We start from the raw sequence: 18864 nt of genomic DNA, 5'->3' as shown, positions 1-18864 counted from the left end.
GTGGTTTGGCGTTTGTATGGTCCAATACTGCCCTGTTGCCCTTGGCAGGCATGCTGTTGCGGAGCCAGACTCAATGCCATTACTCTCTCCCCTGATTTATATCATGACGTTTGCCTTTTTCCTCAAAATCCAATTGCCCAAGAGCTGCATCCACGCCGGTGTTTAGAGCTGAAGTAAGCCAGCTTGTAAATCAGCATTCAAGGCTGGGTGTGTGTGCACATCACCAGCCAACTCCAATTCGCCACATACGCACATGCACACACACAGACACACACACAGACACACACACAGACACACACACACACACACACACACACACACACACACACACACACACAGATAGACAGACTTTGACACAGTCATAGATCCACATATGAGCAAATACTCACACACACACAAGGACCCACAAATGAACAAATACACATGCACATATATGTACACACACACACACACACACACACACACACACACACACACACACACACACACAAACACACACACAGAGAGAGGGAGAGAGAGAGAGAGAGACACACACACACACACAGATAGACTGACATTGACACAGACATAGACCCACATATGAGCAAATACTTGCACACACAAGGACCCACAAATGGACAAATACACATGCACACATGTGTACACACACACACACACACACACACACACACACACACACACACACACACACACACACACACACACACACACACACACACACACACACACACACAGATAGACAGACTTTGACACAGTCATAGATCCACATATGAGCAAATACTCACACACACACAAGGACCCACAAATGAACAAATACACATGCACATATATGTACACACACACACACACACACACACACACACACACACACACACACACACACACACAAACACACACACAGAGAGAGGGAGAGAGAGAGAGAGACACACACACACACACACAGATAGACTGACATTGACACAGACATAGACCCACATATGAGCAAATACTTGCACACACAAGGACCCACAAATGGACAAATACACATGCACACATGTGTACACACACACACACACACACACACACACACACACACACACACACACACACACACACACACACGCACACACACACACACACACACACACACACACACACACACACACACACACACACACACCACACATACAGAAAAGCACACAAATGCAGTGCCATGCCACACTTCTGCAAACACACTGTGCAGCAGGAGTCCTTTGGGGAACAAAAGGGGGGATTGATAGAGCAGGAAAAGAATATAATTTTCACCTCTGTCCCCCACCTCCATCCCCCATCCCCCTCTCTCTCTCGAGGTCCATAAATCTGTGCTAGCTCTCCCATAATGCATGATGGTGACTGGGCTCACGGTGTCTGTCCAGGACCCTCAACCGCGAGCTCATCTGCTGGCACGCACCTGGGCCGCCCCCTCGGAGATGGAGATGGGTTGGTGGAGTTGTGTGGAGGTTGGCGGGTGGTGGTGGGCGGGGTGAGGGGGGTGGGGGGGTGGTTAGTGCTCCCTAGAAACACCCTCAGTGCCACAAGTCATCCAGAGAGCTCTTGGAGCAGAATGGAGACAGTGGATGAGCCCCGGATAGCAGATAGCGGATAGCTTTCGCAATCTCTCACCGTAAAGCTGCAGGGTGAATTGATCGGTCAATTAGACATCGTTCTGTATGAGCTGTCACGTATGTGACGCCTGGTTGTTGTTTAAGGATTCTCCCGAGCTATACCTCCCTGTACCCCCGTGTTGATCAAATGTCCCATACATCATACCGGGGATGGTACTGACATTTGCACGCGCGCCTTGGTATCATGATTTGATTACATACTATATATATATATACATGCTGCAGCGGTGGCTTAAGACAAGAAAGGAAATGTGTATTATCAGTCTCCGCACGATCACATCGCTTCAGTCATTTCCCTCTTCCTCGGGCGTGCCTGCTGCTGTGTGGACCTCACACTTCGATGGATCCACCTCAGATATGAAAATGAATATTTCAACGAGTATTGATAATTGATTTCCCGTTAGTGGCTCTAATCACAGCTGCTATCTACACCGATGTCTGATGGTGTTAGTTACAGTTCCCAACAAAAGCAGGGTGTGTGTGTGTGTGTGTGTGAGGCAACAGCAGAGGGGAAAACTGTTTTCCCTCCATAGCATTTCACACTGCCACGGGTGAGATATGCAGCTTTAAAGTATGTTTTTGAAACCTCCACCTTGAGTTTTGTTTCTATGGCAACTCAATTTCCAGCCCCAGATAAAAAGACCCATTATGTTTTTCTTTTTTCTTTCTCCTTTCTTTCTTTTTTTGTGGTGGATTCAAGTCGAAATGTGTATCTTTTTGGGTGGTTTGGAGGGAGATTTGTCTTGTTAAAGAACTGACAAGTTTGCTTAGGCTTTCAGACCTCTGTGATGCCAGGAAAGATCCAACCAGATGAGTTCGATCTGAATTATCCGGCACTGTGATATCCTACACTCAGCTCATCATAAGAGACAAAAATCACAGCCTGACATTGACATTGGACTCATGCTGCTTGGCTAGATCTTTATTTGAACCATTTTTCTTTTCTAGGTGTGCACACGAATAGCACCAGGCATGTTTAGGTGTGCATATTTGTTTTCTCTTCAAAACATCACAGTATGAGTCTAATCAGCTTAAACACAGGCAATAACCACATACGTTGCTGGATGAATATATAATGGTACTTAATGTAAACAGCTGTACATATACGGCTTTGTGGCATATTGAAGATAATCAGGACTAGAGCGTTATATGTGTACTGAGCTGTAACAGATATAACATGTGGGCTTTGCAGCATTATTGTGCCAGCTATCTCCCACTCTCTGTCTGCAGAGTAACTGTGCAAATTAGACTCTCGGTCATAGACTGTGTGGTCCCAGATGGGTCAGTTTATGAATCACCAATCTGTATCACACACACACACACACACACACACACACACACACACACACACACGCACACACACACACACACACACACACACACACACACACCATCTACTTCGAAATGAAGATTATTTGCTAGTCAGCAAAATGTGTTTAGCTTTGCCTCACTAGACATTTTTTTGGAACATTACTTGCCTGTTTACATCAGGAGGCAGCTTGCAGAAAATGAGAGGGAACACGCAGGCCAGCAACATGGCCGATGCAAGAAGACATGGGGCCAGGAGGCAATTTCAGTAGACAGTATCACACAGTGCAATACAAGGCCTTTGTCCCTCTGAAAAGTGATGGTGCTTGTATAGCCTTTCAGATGAGTTTTTCAGTGGTGTGTCTGTCAGGTAGTCCACTAAATATGCACCCATCAAGGGCAATGAAACAAGCATTTCATGTACGCACATTCCACTGCACTCAATTCGAATGCAATTCCTGATTTGTAAATTGGTTTTGCTTAATGACAAAGTATTGTATGCCATTGCTTACAAAGATCACAACGTCTTTTTATTCCCAGAATTTCATTTCCTACCTCAGGCACCTAATCTTTTCATGTGTGCTGTAATGTGCCACGGTCTACTATCAGACTTGTTTCAGTATTCAGCATTTTTAATACAATTATGAATTTTGTAGCTTGTTTTCTCGTGTTTCAATCAATTAACAATTTCACGCGCCAGTGATTTCATGATGTTACAATGCTCTCATGTTTTTTTTTCTTTCTTTTTTCGCCTTCTGTAGGAGCCATCTTCGATGAGTCTGCCAAAAAGGACGACGAGGTGTTCCGTCTCGCCGTGGCCGACCTCAACCTGAACAACGAGATCCTGGAGACGGAGAAGATCACCGTCTCCGTGGAGTTTGTGGACGGGAACAACCCCTTTCAGGCCGTCCAGGAAGGTAAGACTTCACAACTCTCTCTTTCTCTCTTTCTCTCTCTGTCTTTTTCTCCCTCTCGTTTCCCCTCCCTGCGTTCCTCTTTCTGCTTTAGTGCCGCGGGACGCTTTTCTGTCTGCCATGAAATTATTTATATGCGAGTTTTCAAAAAGAGTCTTCTGAAAAAAAGAGAAGGAAAAAAAAAAAAAACAGTACAGCACAATGAAGTTCCCAGACAGGCGCTGCCATTCTCTCTGTTGCAGTGCAGTGCATCTACTCACAGATGCCCCACGCTGTGTAGATCAAAGGTGTACCCCGCGGGCCACGGCTAATCTTATGTTTATTAATGTGTTCAGTGCTTTCATTCTTTTTTTTAGCATTGTTCAATCTGTGGAACTGTTTAATGACCAAAACGAACACTTGGTATTTTATTACTAATGGCACAGGCTCAAAAACTGGCCCAATTTAATAGAGGTAATTAGTCATACATGAATGACTGGAAGTATTATTGTGTATCAACTTGAACTGTTTGGCTAATATTTTGCATAAGCTACGCTACGCACACCAGATTAATTTCGAGCAAGGCAAGATTTTTTAACATCAGAGCTCATTAATGCAGAAAAAAAGTGAGCCTCTGTATCACTCAGCCATGTAAATGACCCTATAACACTAGCTATGGAGCAGTCAGGGTAGACCAAGGTTTGTCTACCGATGGAAATAGATTGAACGGCAGATAGCAGAAGCTTAAATTTCACTTATCATCTGGTGAGACAAGCAGATACTTATCTCCATTTGTGACTCATACCTCGCTGTCTGAATGGAAAATATCCTCTGATCAAACAGAAATGCCAATAGTGATCACGGTGAGACGGCCATTCAGGCGAAACACAATAATGTGCGATTCATCCTCTTATGCCGCCACGGCGTCTGCAAGGCTGTCTTGTCCCTGCTTTTTGTTTACTGGAAGAATCATGTACTTACCAGGAAAAAGGAATAGGTCTATATGAACTATCTAAAAAAAAACAAATTCTGACAAGCAATGAAAATGGACAAATGGCAAAAACAAAATGTGTCTCTGTGTTGCGCTAGTCAATTTGTGCAGAGTTGCCATGTTTCCAGCATGGCATTGCATGGGAGCCATGTTTCTAATATGAGGCGATTGCTGTAGCGTTGCATTGGAACATGCTGCTCAGATAATTGACCAAACTGCCAGAGGAATCTGTCGGCTTGTGTGGCAGGAGACGGCCATTTTCCTGACAAGCCCTTGATTTAGCCAGTGCGCTGTCAAACACCTGCCCAGCATCATCACACTGGCCCGGGTCGTGGTCAGAAAACATATGGTGCCTCTCTGCATTGATAAGACACTGATTGGTCGGCGGACGAGTGTTTGTGTGTGTGTGTGTGTGTGTGTGTGTGTGTGTGTCTGTGTCTATGCATGCTGGTTGGTTAGTTTCTGTGTATTTGTTTTCCCTGGCAAACAAAAACAATTTATAATTGTTTCACCCAGCTTTTCGGCTAGCTCTTTAGTTGTGGGGGGGCAATTCAGTTCATCGAACTGCACATAAACTATGTCCCCAGCAAGCCTTGGGTTTGTGTGTGTATGTACAGTATGTGTGTGTGTGTGTGTGTGTGTGTGTGTGTTTATGTAAAAAAAATAGCCCCTGGCTATCTGCTTGGAAAGAAGGCCTGCCTAGCACTACAGTACTTTCACTAGTTTGTGCAATTTCTTTGAACTTCATCATATCCGTGCCATGATTTGTGTACTTTGACCACTTTCAGTTGTGCACAGTATGTAAAGGCCACCAGGAGCAATTCACAAGGTACATTGTTCAGAAAGAATCCTGCATTGCTTTGTTGGTAATAGCCTCCAACAGATCAAATGCAGTATTTATTGATCTGGGAAGGAAGTCTCATTATTGGCCTCGCACTTTTTGCTCACTCAGAATGACAATTTTCTTTGTCGTATGTGCAGTCCCAAATGGGATACATGTACAAGGCCCATCCTCTTAGGGTGAATCATGGCTCTTGGTGCATAATTGGAACACGATGCATTTTCATGAATAATGGTTACTGTGTGTGCAGTGTACTGGTACTGGCCTCTCATACCAAATGGCCAATAAACATTAGCACCATACTCTGTGTATGGTGTCATTAGGCTGTAGGCTTTTTCCTTTCCTAGCTGAGGTTCTCAACTCAAGGTCCTGCATTGGCAAGTGTTGGAATTTTATAGGCCTACTTTTCATGTAAATAGTTCTAGGAGGGTGTGAAGGCTGGAGAATTGTGTGAATAGAATCAAATTGCCCAAGCCCATCGAAGATAGTGGGAGTTTTAATGCATAAAAAAACGTTCAGTTAAGTAGGTTAAAGCCTCTTATGGACTGAGGAGAAACAGATGTTGTCTTACGTGATCTTACCCTGCAGTTATCAAACACCAGTGCTCAATGCCTATAAGTGGCACAGAATAAGAGTCTGGCCATGTGCATTGTTAGCTGTATGTTCTATGTGTGTTCTCTACATACGAGCATGGTTCTAACCAATGTTTGGAGAGTTCTTGTTGTAGTTTGTGGCCCTTCTTCACATTGGGGCTCTTCGTAAGCTCCAGTGTCTCAACCTCATCTGTCTGCTGTTGGCTGGTACACTGGTGACTTCCTCCTAAAGGCAGCGGAACATTTTAAAGCAAGTATTTATGTCAGACTTGTCGGATTTAAATGTGTTTTCGTAGTATCTTAAGCAATTTCCTTTAGCTCAGCAGTGCAGAAATTATCCTGAATGAAAGGAACGTAACCACTTTGTGTCTCTCGCAAAAAAAAAAACATCAAACAAAAAACCAGACAGTATGTCAGTATTGTCCAAGATTTTCCCTTTGTTGAATGTGTTGGCTTCCACACTGACGCCAGTGGCTCCCGTTGGCCTGTGTTGTCTTGGGTTGGTTTTGAGATGAGGGCTTTGTTGTCGGAGCTTAAAGCGGGCTGTAGATTCTTTTCCCATCAGCTGTGGGTCTGATGGTGAAGCCCAGGATGACAGAGTTCCATGGAGTGTAATAATAAGTCATTACAATACGGCTCCCACCGAAGCACACTATAGGGTTTTCGAAGCTAGAGTATATGGACTCTAAGAGTAGTGTTGAGTGCCTGCTGGATTGAGTAAGGTTGATACATTAACCATAATGATAATGTGATAATAATGTAGTAATAATGGTATGATAATGATGACTGAGAGGTGCATGGGCGCAGGTGCAGGTGCAGATGTAGACCCTTGGTGTGTGTCTATTGTATTTTTCCGCTGTCACTGTCACTATTATACACAGGAATTACTGTGTATAATATGTTTTTGTTTCCAGGTAAATAGAAACAGCGTCTTCCCTCTGTTTTGCTAATTAGAATAGAATGATTTTATGGACTCATCTTTTTTGCGTAATGGGATAAACCGCAGTAGAGGGTCGATTGTGTGCATTGTTCATGGCGTGCGTGATTAAAGCCATAAACTTTTTCGTTTGCCATGAGCATGCCAGGCAATCAATCCATATGGGAGAAGGGCATGTTGGGAAAATTGATTCTGGAGTGGCTCCCCAGCTGTGACTGTCTGTCCTGAGTTCTGGTGTTATCTCACAGATGCACAGATACACATTCAGAGAGTCACAACAAAGATTCTCTATCCCCAAAGATGACATTGTGTGGGTGTGGAGCCATGACAGAAGATGGAGATAGCGCGTCGGGGGGAGAAAGCGCAGCTGTCTCCTTTGGAGGGGACACGCTGTTGAAGAAAATGAAATGGGAGGAAGTTTGACGACTCAGATGTGGCTGACTCCTGAGCTACCTCGGGCCCTGAACCCCTCGTGTTGATAGATAGCTGTATATATATATAGAGGTAGCCTGCGGGGTGAAGCCAGATACTTTGACTCAGTGCTGTGCAGTGAATAGACCTCACTCCTAGATACCTTAGAGGTGTGCTGGAGACAGGAGCTAGTGCTCATGGCGTTTTGGCTGTCGCATATCCAGTTCCCATGTCCAAGGAGGTTGAAGTTTTGAGTTTGGTGCAGAGCTTTGCTAGTCCACATGCAAGAGTGAGATCCCTAATGGCTTCAGGAATAGACATGTAACACATTAGATATCATAGAGAAGGAATAGAGTGCATGTGGTATTATGAAGTATCATATTATGAGGTATAAGCTGAAAGTGACAGGTACTATAGATAATTACAGTCATAATTTCAGTGTAGATGTACTGTATGTATTATTGCTTTTTTTTATAAGAGATTCACAAAAGGGGGAAATGTGAAGTGCATTCAAATCCAAGAATACTTTTTCTAATACTGACTACTACAAATAGGATTTGCATAACAAAATCACTGTTAGTAATACGGTTGCTTTTAGATTGTAAGCTAGGTGGGCAGGAAAGATGCTGCTCGAGAATTACAGTACTTAAAGACAGAGCTGTTTTGTTCAGATTTGAGCATGTTTGTAATATGTTTTCTTATTGGGATGAATATTTAAACAGTAATTAAGGTCAGCCAGTGACGCATCTTTCAGACAAGCCTGCCAGTTTCTTTTTTTCTTTTGGCTTGTTATGGTTGTTTGTGAAAATTCAGAATAATCAGTGAGTTGTATTACAAGTTATATTTCAAGACATATTTTTGGTTTTAAAACAACCAATTTAAATAATGAAAAGGCTAGGAAGGATTTTAGAATAATTATTATCAAATGAATCCTACTCAAAAAGACTTGCTTTTGCTCCCAAACAATCTGAAGCTTAAATGCCATTTGAAAGATACTGTCAATCACAACAGAGATGCACACATAAAACTGATTGTTTTAGTTTTTCACCATTGATTTGATTATTTTTCCATAAAGAGATATGAGCTCTATGATCCTAAGCAAGAATTCCAAGGCAAAAAAATTGCAAGCAGATTCTACCATAGCTTTTTTTGTTTTGCTGAACTGTTGTGATGTTGAAGAAGCTGTCTGACAAACTACTACAAGGTACTAACGTGTAGGACCTCAGAAACATGTCTTTAAATTTCCTCCTTTCTCTGAACAAAAAGTTGCATTTTTAGCCCAGCCTGTCATAAATGTATTCATTTTAAAAAAAATCTAGAATATCTTTTCAGCTGTGATTGGTTCTGACAGTAAACCAAAAGTCAAATCCCACTCTCTGGCTCTCATGAATGTTTCAAGAACTTTTCTTTTTTTTCCAGGGGCCAGATATCTTGTCCGAAATATATTTAATTCAGCTTCACTCCCCCGCACTTGAAAGCCAGTCATGTAGTGCTTTAACGGAACAGTGTGATCGCAAGCAGTGGTGCTCACCTGTAGCTGCTTGTTGTCTCCCCCTCCCACCCCCGCCGCCAGTTCTGTGTGTCGTGTTGTTGTTATGACCCTATTGCCCTCCTCACCATGCCCACCATCACGCCACCTTCCTCATGCTGAGCACCTCCTCATCTTCTAATGCCCCATACTAGCACCTCCCCCCTTACCCCCTCTCTACCCCCCCCCCCCCCCCCCCCAACCAAAAGCCAGCATTCCTGAGGAAGCTGCCACAATCCAATTATCCGGACTCCAATCAATGCGGAGGGAGGCGGCTCCCGCCGCGAGGCTGACATTTGTAATAAAGCCGTGCTATGATGGCATTCTGCAGCTGACAGCTGCCCAGAAGCCCCCTCTTTCTGCCGAGGGCCCGCGGCTCCTCAGAGGAACTTGGCCCAGCCATAATGTGGCCGCGCTGGCATTCGCCTCCGTCGCCGGAGCTGGCACCTAGCAGCGCTTCCCATGAATGGCAGATGAATTTTTTTTTTTTTGCTTCTTTTTTTGTCTTCTTTTTCGGTTATGAATGTCCAGTTGGGGATGTTGGGGGTGGGGAGGCGTACCAAATGTCTCTATTGGGGAGGCGCAGCGAGAGTCAAGCATTTCCTGCTCATGTGGTGCGGTTGTGTGTGTGTGTGTGTGTGTGTGTGTGTGTGTGTGTGTGTGTGTGTGTGTGTGTGTGTGTGTGTGTGTGTGTCTGTGTGTGTGTGTGTTTGTGCGTGCGTGCCTGAATCACCATTGCAAAAAAGACGAGGTCATTCACAGGAAGGAGCCCAGCATTCACTGGGCCTCAAATAAATTAAAAAAGGAGCTTTGGAGGCCACGGTGATGTAATGAAGACTTTTTTAGACGTTTTGCGGTAGCGACAGAGGAGAATAGGACAGAGAGGAGATTTCTTCTCTTACATTTCATCAGTCTCTGATGCACAGCCATTTTAACAGCGCTCGCTTTGACTACTTGAACCCTCGCCAGGCTTATGCAAAGTAGCGATTCAAGCCGTGGGGTTTTCTATCCGCTATTCACAGAAGAATTAAACGGCAAACAATCCCCCCCCCCCATCTGACTCTTTTGTGCCGAGCGGGAAAAATTTGAGGGGCTTGCAAAAACAGTCAATAAATGAATAGCATGCATAGAAACAGTATGGCCAAGGCCATCACAAAATGGGCTCGCGCTCATACCTATGTTTTATGGACTCCATAAAGCACAGTGCTTCAACTGGCCAAAAAGCTCTTTGTGTTTTAGTGTTTTCAAACAGCACAAATGGCCTCAGTGATGGTGGTGGTGGTAGTGGTGGTGGTGGTGGTGGTGATGGGTGATGGGTGGGGGCAGCGCAGTAAGCAATTCAGGGTGCCAAGATCCAGAGTGCAGGCTGTGCCTCAGAGAGAGGCTCCGACTCGCTCCACCACTGGCAGGAAGTCCGACTGATTCATTACGGCATATGAGGGGCATCTGATGGGACCCGCCGTCGTGTTGCCTTTTCCATGTTCTCTCCGTTTATTATATCTCTCCATTTGTACCTGTGTGTGTGCTCTTCTCTGTCTTTCTTTCTTTTTTTTCTTTTTTGTGTTTTTTCTCATGCTGCGAGTGTTGAGTGTTTGTAGTGAGTGTGGAGGGTTTTGTGAATGTTTGTTTTTGTGTGTGTTTGTGTGTGTGTGTGTGTGTGTGTGTGTGTGTGTGTGTGTGTGTGTGAGTGAGTGAGAGAGAGAGAGAAAGGGAGAGAGAGAGAGAGAGAGAGAGAGAGAGAATGTGGAGACAAATTTTACTTTCCTCAGTCAAAGCAGATACTGCTTTCAGTCGACTGAAAGAACAAGTGACGCTTCCCTGGGGCTAGAATCCTGCCTCTCTCTCTCACCCAACTCCCTCTCTGTCCCTCTCTCTCTCTTTCTCTCTCTCTCTCTTTCTTTCTTTTCTTACACACTGTATCTGTCTCTACCTGCAAAGCCTTAGTTCCCACAATGCACATTCTGAGCAGAAATCAGAGCTTTCATTTCTTCCCCAGATTTCCCCCTTCGCTTCGGTCGAGCTGCCCGTGAAACAGCTCCAGTGCCCCCCTGTCACTCTAATGACACTCTGCCGTCCTGATTGGCCTGAGCTGCTTTCGGAGACGCTGAATGAATTGTTCACAGCTAGGCAGTCTCGCCTCTCTCTCTCTCTCTCTCTGGCAGGAATCTGACTGTGAAAACAGGCACTAACATCCACCTCCGCAACAGAAATTGAATACAAATTAGGCTGCAGGCCCATTATATTGATTTGAATCACTCTCAAGGGTTATAATGAGGAGCACGCCCCCCCCCCCCCTTTTTTTTTTCTTCCTGGAAATGGAAATGTGCGGCCATTGGTCCGGCCTTTTGCAGCCTGTCCGTCACGCTGCGTCCATCACTGACCACCCTGTTCTGCAGCGGCTGGCCGTGGGATGTGAGCGATTTGCAAAGGAGGGGAGAGCTCGGCCTCAAGGTGCTAGAGGCGAGGTGTTGGATTGGTGTGAGGAGTAGGAGGCTGCAACCCCCACCCCCACTTCACCCGCCTTCCCCTCTCAACAACACCGCCACTTGCCACTGCCTCGCACAAGGGAATGGAGAAAATGGAGATGACACGTCCTAGTTTGCGGTGTGTGTGTGTGTCTTTGTGTGTGTGTGTGTGTGTGTGTGTGTGTGTGTGTGTGTGTGTGTCTGTGTGTGTGTGCGGTGAGTGTCGACGAGAAGTGAGGTGTCACACTTCCACCGGAGCGGAGGTAATGACCCGAGCGTGAGGAGGGTAGGTGGCTGATATCTAGCCCATTGATTTGCCCATTGATCAGGCCTGTCCTTAACCCTCACAAGTCAGACAGGCCAGGTACACAGAGCAGTGGAGAGGGATGTCAGTGTGCCCCGACTGAAGACATTATCCTGTCTGTCACACACACACACGAACACACACACACACACACACACACACACACACACACACACACACACACCACACACACACAGACAGACACACACACACACACACACACACACACACACACCCACACAGACACACACAGACACACAGACACACAGACACACAGACACACACACACACACACACACACACACACACACACACACACACACCACACACACACACACACACACAAACACACACACACACACACACACACACACACACACACACAGACAGAGACCAAATACATGGTGAACGATGAACTGAACTGTAACACAACCTGCCTGGAGGGCCTGTTCTAGCAACAGAGAATCGCGTCCGGATCTAGCTGACCAAGACTCAGAGTCCTGACGTGTTATTACGCTGGTCACGTTGTGAGCGATCCAATGTCACCTGTTCTTTTTTTTTTCTTCTTTGTTCTCTCTTCCTGGTTGAGGATCTGGGCTAATTGGCAAATATTGACAAATAAACCCGAGGAGGGCAGGGCAGCCTTGGAGGCTGGACTGTGCTCCTTTTGCCAGGCTGCTCGGAGCACTGCAGAGGCCTGGCTGTTTTTTATTTTAGTTTTTTTTATTTTTCGCTGTGACGCAGGGCTGGTTTGGGGGCATCCTTTTCGCACCACTGAGTCATGCTGTCTGACGCTCCCTCTTTCATCTCCCTCCTGGCCTTTTTATTCCCTTCTTCTTCCTCTCCTCTGCCTGCCTCTCGTGTTGCCGTATCCCCCCGTCGGCAGTAGGCCGTCATCTATCACTCTGGCAGCGATTAGGATCCTCGGCTGCTGTCATCTGAGACGGGCTGTCAGTCAATTGGCTGAGTTACTGAGCCCGTGTTACCCACTCTCGCTGAGGGAAATCAGACCTGAATAAGCGATCTGGCACAATCCCCACTACACCCCTGTTTTAATATCAATTCATTATGTTAACATTTGCTTCCTCTGACGCTCAAAGGTAGAGAGATGGGTCGGGAGGTGTAACCTTATAGGGGATAATTCCGTCAGAATGCCCTTATTTGTTGGACTATTCATCGTGCGAAATTGAGAGTGCGGTGACACGGGATAATGGCTGTATTTGCACTTTTTTTATTTATGCGACATTCATCTTTTGAACTGCGTGGAGGCTCGGTGACAAATGTTCTCACTGTCTGATAGTTCCTGCGCTTCGCCCCGCCATATATTTTTTAAAGTGTCACATATTGAAAGCGGTGCATTTGTGATATGACTGCGAGTTCCATCTTGTCACAAGAGCCAGAGCTCGAGTGATCGAGCCAAAGCCCAAATTACTTTTCAGCAAGAAAGTAAATGGCGAGGATCATAGAAACGCCATTTCCAGCAATCCCATGGAAATGTTTCTTGCGTTTTTGAGAATGGCAATTTATGCAAGAGAGAAGGAATGAAGTGAGACAAAAACATCTGTGCTGCCTTGTGTCTCTGTAGACAAGCGGCGACTTCCTAAATGCAACCGAGTCCTTCTGAGAATCTTTTGCGAGCTTGGTAGTCTGTTTTGTCAGTTGATTTCACAATGATTCCCTGAGGAAATTAAATATGTGTGATGCAAAAAGGCCTGGTGTAAATGAAACATCTTATTATGATGGCTTCAACTGTTTTCAAGTTAGCTAACTACATGCTTGTAAAATGCACTGAGCCATTTTAAAACACCAACCAGAAATACGCCTGCTTGCCTTCACCTACAATGCTACAGCGTTGTGCTTCCTCTGTGAAAAAAAATAAAAAATATATTGAGCAGGCGTTGGTGTTAAATCAGTTTTTCACTATTTCATAGGGCATTGAAATCACACAAATAGTGTTTTTTTTCCCTTCAAAATAATAATAATAAAAAACCATTACCGTAAAAAACACTTCCTGCTTCTAGTCAGAGTGCCCTAGTGCTTGTGCTCTACAGGTTTGATGGAGGCATAAGTGGTGCTGCTGTATTGAACAGGAGTCCTAAGCTGGAGACAGGAGAATTGAGAGGAGAAAAAAATACACCACACCAAAGGGCAGCAGGTGATGTGAACAGGCAGTGTTAGAAACACTCATTTTTTTCTGTGACCCTCAGTGTCAGTTTTTCAGTTACCCAATATTTTAGGGCTATTTAGCCTATTAGACAGGAACAATGAAGAGAGGACCAGAAATGATCAGTAGAGATCAGTGGGGTGGGGGAGGGGGTTGGCCGCATACTGCGAAGAGTGAGGGTTGCTGTGGCAAACAGTTGACCTTCAGCCTCCCTGGGAACTTCCAAGACCCAGCGTGAAGACATCAGCAGTGTGTTAAGAGAGAGTGGACACAGGAAATGATGTCAGGGTGGACTCAAACCTGCACTGAGCATTGTACAAGACGCCAACGCTGTACTACAGCTCTCTCCAAATCATCTGTTTTAAAGAAGTCATGTGTCCTCTGATGGTTTCAGCCTCTCTGAAGATCTCTTCCTCTTCCTTTTCACTTTGGTCTTAGTCTAGCAAGCTGCCTAAAAGGCATGCAAAACCTTGCAAATACCACCACAGTGTTTCAGCCCAGAAACACCTACCTGCCCTCTACCATCAAACTACCAGTAAATAGAAAATGATGCCAAAACTAATGGTCAAAAAGTGGCAAATTGTTTGCATAGTGTCGCACAGTAGTGATTTTTCCCCCAGTCACACACACAGTCACAAACACACATACTGTACTGTAGCGACACACACACATGCACACACTCAGTTTCTGTGTCACCTCCACACCTCTCAAGCAGTCCCCTGAGTGGGTCCAAATATGACGCACACTAATCAAAGTGGCTCTGTTTATTTAATTAAAAGCAGCAACATTTCTCAAACTGCTGCCACATGCCGCTTTCAAAATGCCAGCCTGCCCGTTGTTGGGTGAGGCGTTTTTTCCAGTGATATGGAGAGGGAGAGAGAGTGAGAGAGAGAAAGATAGAGAGAGAGAGAGAGAAAGATAGAGAGAGAGAGAGAAAGAGAGAGACTCCAGAAGGAGAGATGATTGCTTTGTGAGTTTTAATGTCATGATGCAGTTTTATATGGCCAGTTGCACTATACAAACACCTCATAGCTTTTGTTAGATGAGATGAACAGTTTCATGGCGAGAGGCCGTAAAAGACAGTCACCTTCACCTCTCCTAATTGAATTAACTTCCTCCGCACTGCCACGCCGCGGCCAGTGCAACAATGCTGACCATGTGTGTGTGTGTGTGTGTGTGTGTGTGTGTGTGTGTGTGTGGTGGCGCAGTGTGGAGGATGTGGCCAGGGGGGCCTGGGCTAGCTGATGGACAGTAATCTGGGCGATGAATGGACGGGTCTCCTGGACAGCCCGAGTCAACCGTTAATTCCTTCTTTTGTTTTCCGGACACAATCCTCATTTCCTTGTGGCGGGGAAAAGGGGGGGGGGGGGGTGGTGGGGGTGAAGCGTCCACCGAGACAGACAAATGGAGAGTGACGGACTAGTGTCCATGGCGGCGGTGTGAAAGCCTTGACTGTGTGGTGCAGTTTAATCAGCGGATGGCGTATAATCACGGGCTTTTACCGTGGTCCAGCCGGTGACAGAGAAGCCCGTCACCATGGCAATGGCCGTCATCATCGTGTCAGTGTCACCAGGCAGCGGGGCTTGCGATGCGCGCAGGGAGTTGGATTTGTGCGACCTGATGAGTTTTTCCCTTGATACTATTATGTCTGTGTGTGTGTGTGTGTGTGTGTGTGTGTGTGTGTGTGTGTTCTTCGTTGTGATTCTATCGGGTGTGATTTTGGCGGTGTGGCTACGAGGCGGAGGGCTTAGAGGGCAGTAATGAGATTCCTCTCTCCCCCTGCTCTCATTCTCTCAGAACTCTGCATGAAGATTTGTGGGAGATTTGGAGAGGGTCACGAAATGGTGCTTTGAGGAACACCACCGCTGGGCCGCCTGTATTTGCCCTCCTTTTTTCGCCCACTTCCCTCACCACACGCGCGTTCTCTCTCTTTTTTCCTCTCTCTCTCTCTCTCTCTCTCTCTCTCTCTCCCTCTCTCTCTCTCCTTATCTCCAGTATTTATATTTATTTTTTCCTCAGCACCTTGCATCTCTGACAGGTATAAATATTGCATAGGCCAACCAGTGATATATATATATATATATATATATATATAAAAACAGTCCCAGCAGACCGAGTAATAAAGCCCAAATCAAATAAGAAAAGAGTTTGATGAAATGTAAGTGGTGAGGTGTTATAGAAGGGACTGTTGCAGATCACATTACACAGCAATGCCACACTCGCCTCTCCCCCTCTCCCTCCCTATCTTTATTCTCTCCCACCGCCTGTTGTTGATGGGGCCTGTCTGATACCCTCCCCCCTCCCCATCCTCACACACACACACACACACACACACACACACACACACAAACACACACACACACACACACACACCCTTACTCTCCACCAGCTCCGGCTCAGGAGTGCTGCTTGCTGCTCGGCATCGTAATGAAAGAGCCCCAGCTCTCCCAGGCCAGCAAAACTGGAGCCATTAAACTGCATTAAAGCACAATAAGATCTCTGTCTCTTTGTGTGAGAGAAAGAAAATGTCGGCTTGTCGGGGGCTCCCCTCTGCCAGCCAACCAGCCAGCCAGCCAGCCAGCCAGCCAGCCAGCCACCTGAATTACACAAATACAGCCGGGGAAATGGAGAGAAAACAAACCCACAACCGATTCTTCATGTCGTTTTTGCTGGGCTACCAAGCCAGCCATATGTGCGAGGGAGAACCAAGAGCGAAAAATGTCTTGGTAATTTAATTTCCCTTTCCCGCACCATCTCTCTTCCAAAACACATCAGGCTGCAGCGCTAACGTAAGGGCAGCGTACCCTCAATGCATGTGGCTGCCGCCTCACTGCTCAGAATTGTGAAGGACAAAGCTCTATTAGGTGATAGCAGGTCTGGAAGTGATTTTTTTTTCTCCTTCCATTTTCGCCCCCTTCACTCCACCAGTTCCACATGCAGTTTTATTGGGCCGTTTTTTTTTTTCTTCCCCGTAGCCTGTCGGAGCACTCTATTTCTTCCCCCTGTGGCCTCGCGGCTCGGGGGCTATATGTTGTCTTTTATTGCCCCGTGCTTCTAATAGCGGGAAGGTCAGAATGAGTGGGAGATTGGACAGAATGAGGCTGTTATATGTACCCCCGCGGGGCTGACCTGTGGGGAGATGATGGTGGGGGGTGGTGGGGTGGGGGTGGTAGGGATGGGTGCTGGGGTGGGGGTGGGGGTTGGCCGCATACTGCGAAGAGTGAGGGTTGCTGTGGCAAACAGTTGACCTTCAGCCTCCCTGGGAACTTCCAAGACCCAGCGTGAAGACATCAGCAGTGTGTTAAGATGGTGGTGGAGGTGGAGGTGGAGGTGGAGATGGTGTGTGTGTGTGTGTGTTTATGTATGTAGAGGGGGAGAGAGAGAGAGAGAGAGAGAGAGAGAGAGAGAGAGAGAGAGAGAGAGAGAGAGAGAGAGAGAGAGAGTGTGTGTGTGTGTGTGTTTGACCTTTTATGGAGACTTGGAGTGGATTTTTTTTCGTCTGTCAATGGTTGTCTTGAAACCGGCCAAGTTGCACACACTCAGTAGGAGAGGCTCTCCACAGAGTCTGAGGAGGAGGAGGATGAGTTTCAGATCTCGCAGCCGCTGAAAAATTACACATTTCAGCTTATTAGCAAGGTTGGAAATGTGTCTCGTGGCTGCCATGTCTATCTATCATCTGCCTGGGTTTATGACTCCATTTAGCGTTGGATTGCCATTTTCCCTGTTAGTGCGACGGGTAGAGAGATTGAGAGAGGAATGGAGAAAGTGAGAATGGGAGAGAGAGAGAGAGAGAGAGAGAGGGAGAGTGATGGGGAGGGAGAGAGAGAAGGAAGGAGAAAAAGTCTTCGAGTGGGAGCAGTTCAAAGCAAACAATAACAATTTATCAAATGAGAAGAAAACACACACAGGCACACACACGGAGAGAAAAATAATCTGTTTGCCACGTGTAAAAATAGGCCTCTTGGGTGACTTGAAAGCTGCTTTCACTCCCATGTCGTGGCACATTATGGAGGCAGAGCTGGCTGATGTTCATCAGTCGGGGGATTGATGGCGAGGGAGGCTCTCGCAACGAGCCGAATGCATCACGCTCCGGCGCGAGCCTTTTGGCCTGCCTCTCCTGCTGTGGATCGATCAGCGGGGGGGCTCTCTGAATGACTATTGACCACATTTATCCTGGCCCGGTACCTCACACACACACACACACGGCGACGCCAAAGATCAACGGGATTCCTGTCACTTCGGCTCGGGCGAGGTCGTAAAGAAAGGGAACGGCGGTCACGAGAGGAGGTGCGCGGTTGACACGCGAACGTCTCGGACACGACGTTCCGCCGCTGACAGCTGACATTCGGTGACGTTCCGCCACGCTTTTGTAGAGAACATGCTATACACAAGGTCCTCCTAGCGAGGTGAAGGGAGTGACTCTTCGGTGATCCTCTGCTCTTGCCGAGAGTTTGTAATAAAGTGTATAGGCGAGCGGAGAGAGAGCTGTTGGGGGGGGTGTCGGCCGCTGTTTAGCTTGGCCCTCACGTCCGTCACCCCCTGCACCCGTTGCCGAGCTGGGGGGACGAGCCGGGAGCTCATTACATCCACACCGCTAACTCACGCGCTGTGGACGCCGCAAGGCGACAGCGTGTTCACATCAATTATGGCTAATGGGCAGCATCCCCACCCTCTTTACCCCAACTGCCCCCCCCCCAGTCACTTTACACCCTCCCACACACACCACACACACACACACACCCACAGCCCCACACACACACTCACCCTGCGCTCCAGTCTGAAGGTT

At 46.6% G+C, this 18864-nt stretch overlaps 1 protein-coding gene across 1 annotated transcript in view; it reads left to right on the top strand.

The window, feature by feature from the left end:
- Positions 1-18864, top strand: part of grid2 (glutamate receptor, ionotropic, delta 2) — a gene marked incomplete in the record, with an annotated part of 320406 nt that overhangs the window by 36920 nt on the left and 264622 nt on the right. Inside the window, 1 exon segment of the mRNA XM_062542969.1 lies at positions 3713-3868. Within this exon segment, the coding sequence (XP_062398953.1) occupies positions 3713-3868 (156 nt within the window).

Source organism: Sardina pilchardus, chromosome 8, assembly GCF_963854185.1.
Source record: "Sardina pilchardus chromosome 8, fSarPil1.1, whole genome shotgun sequence".
NCBI classification, from domain to species: Eukaryota; Metazoa; Chordata; class Actinopteri; order Clupeiformes; family Clupeidae; genus Sardina; species Sardina pilchardus.
This window is presented reverse-complemented; position numbering and strand designations above follow the sequence as displayed.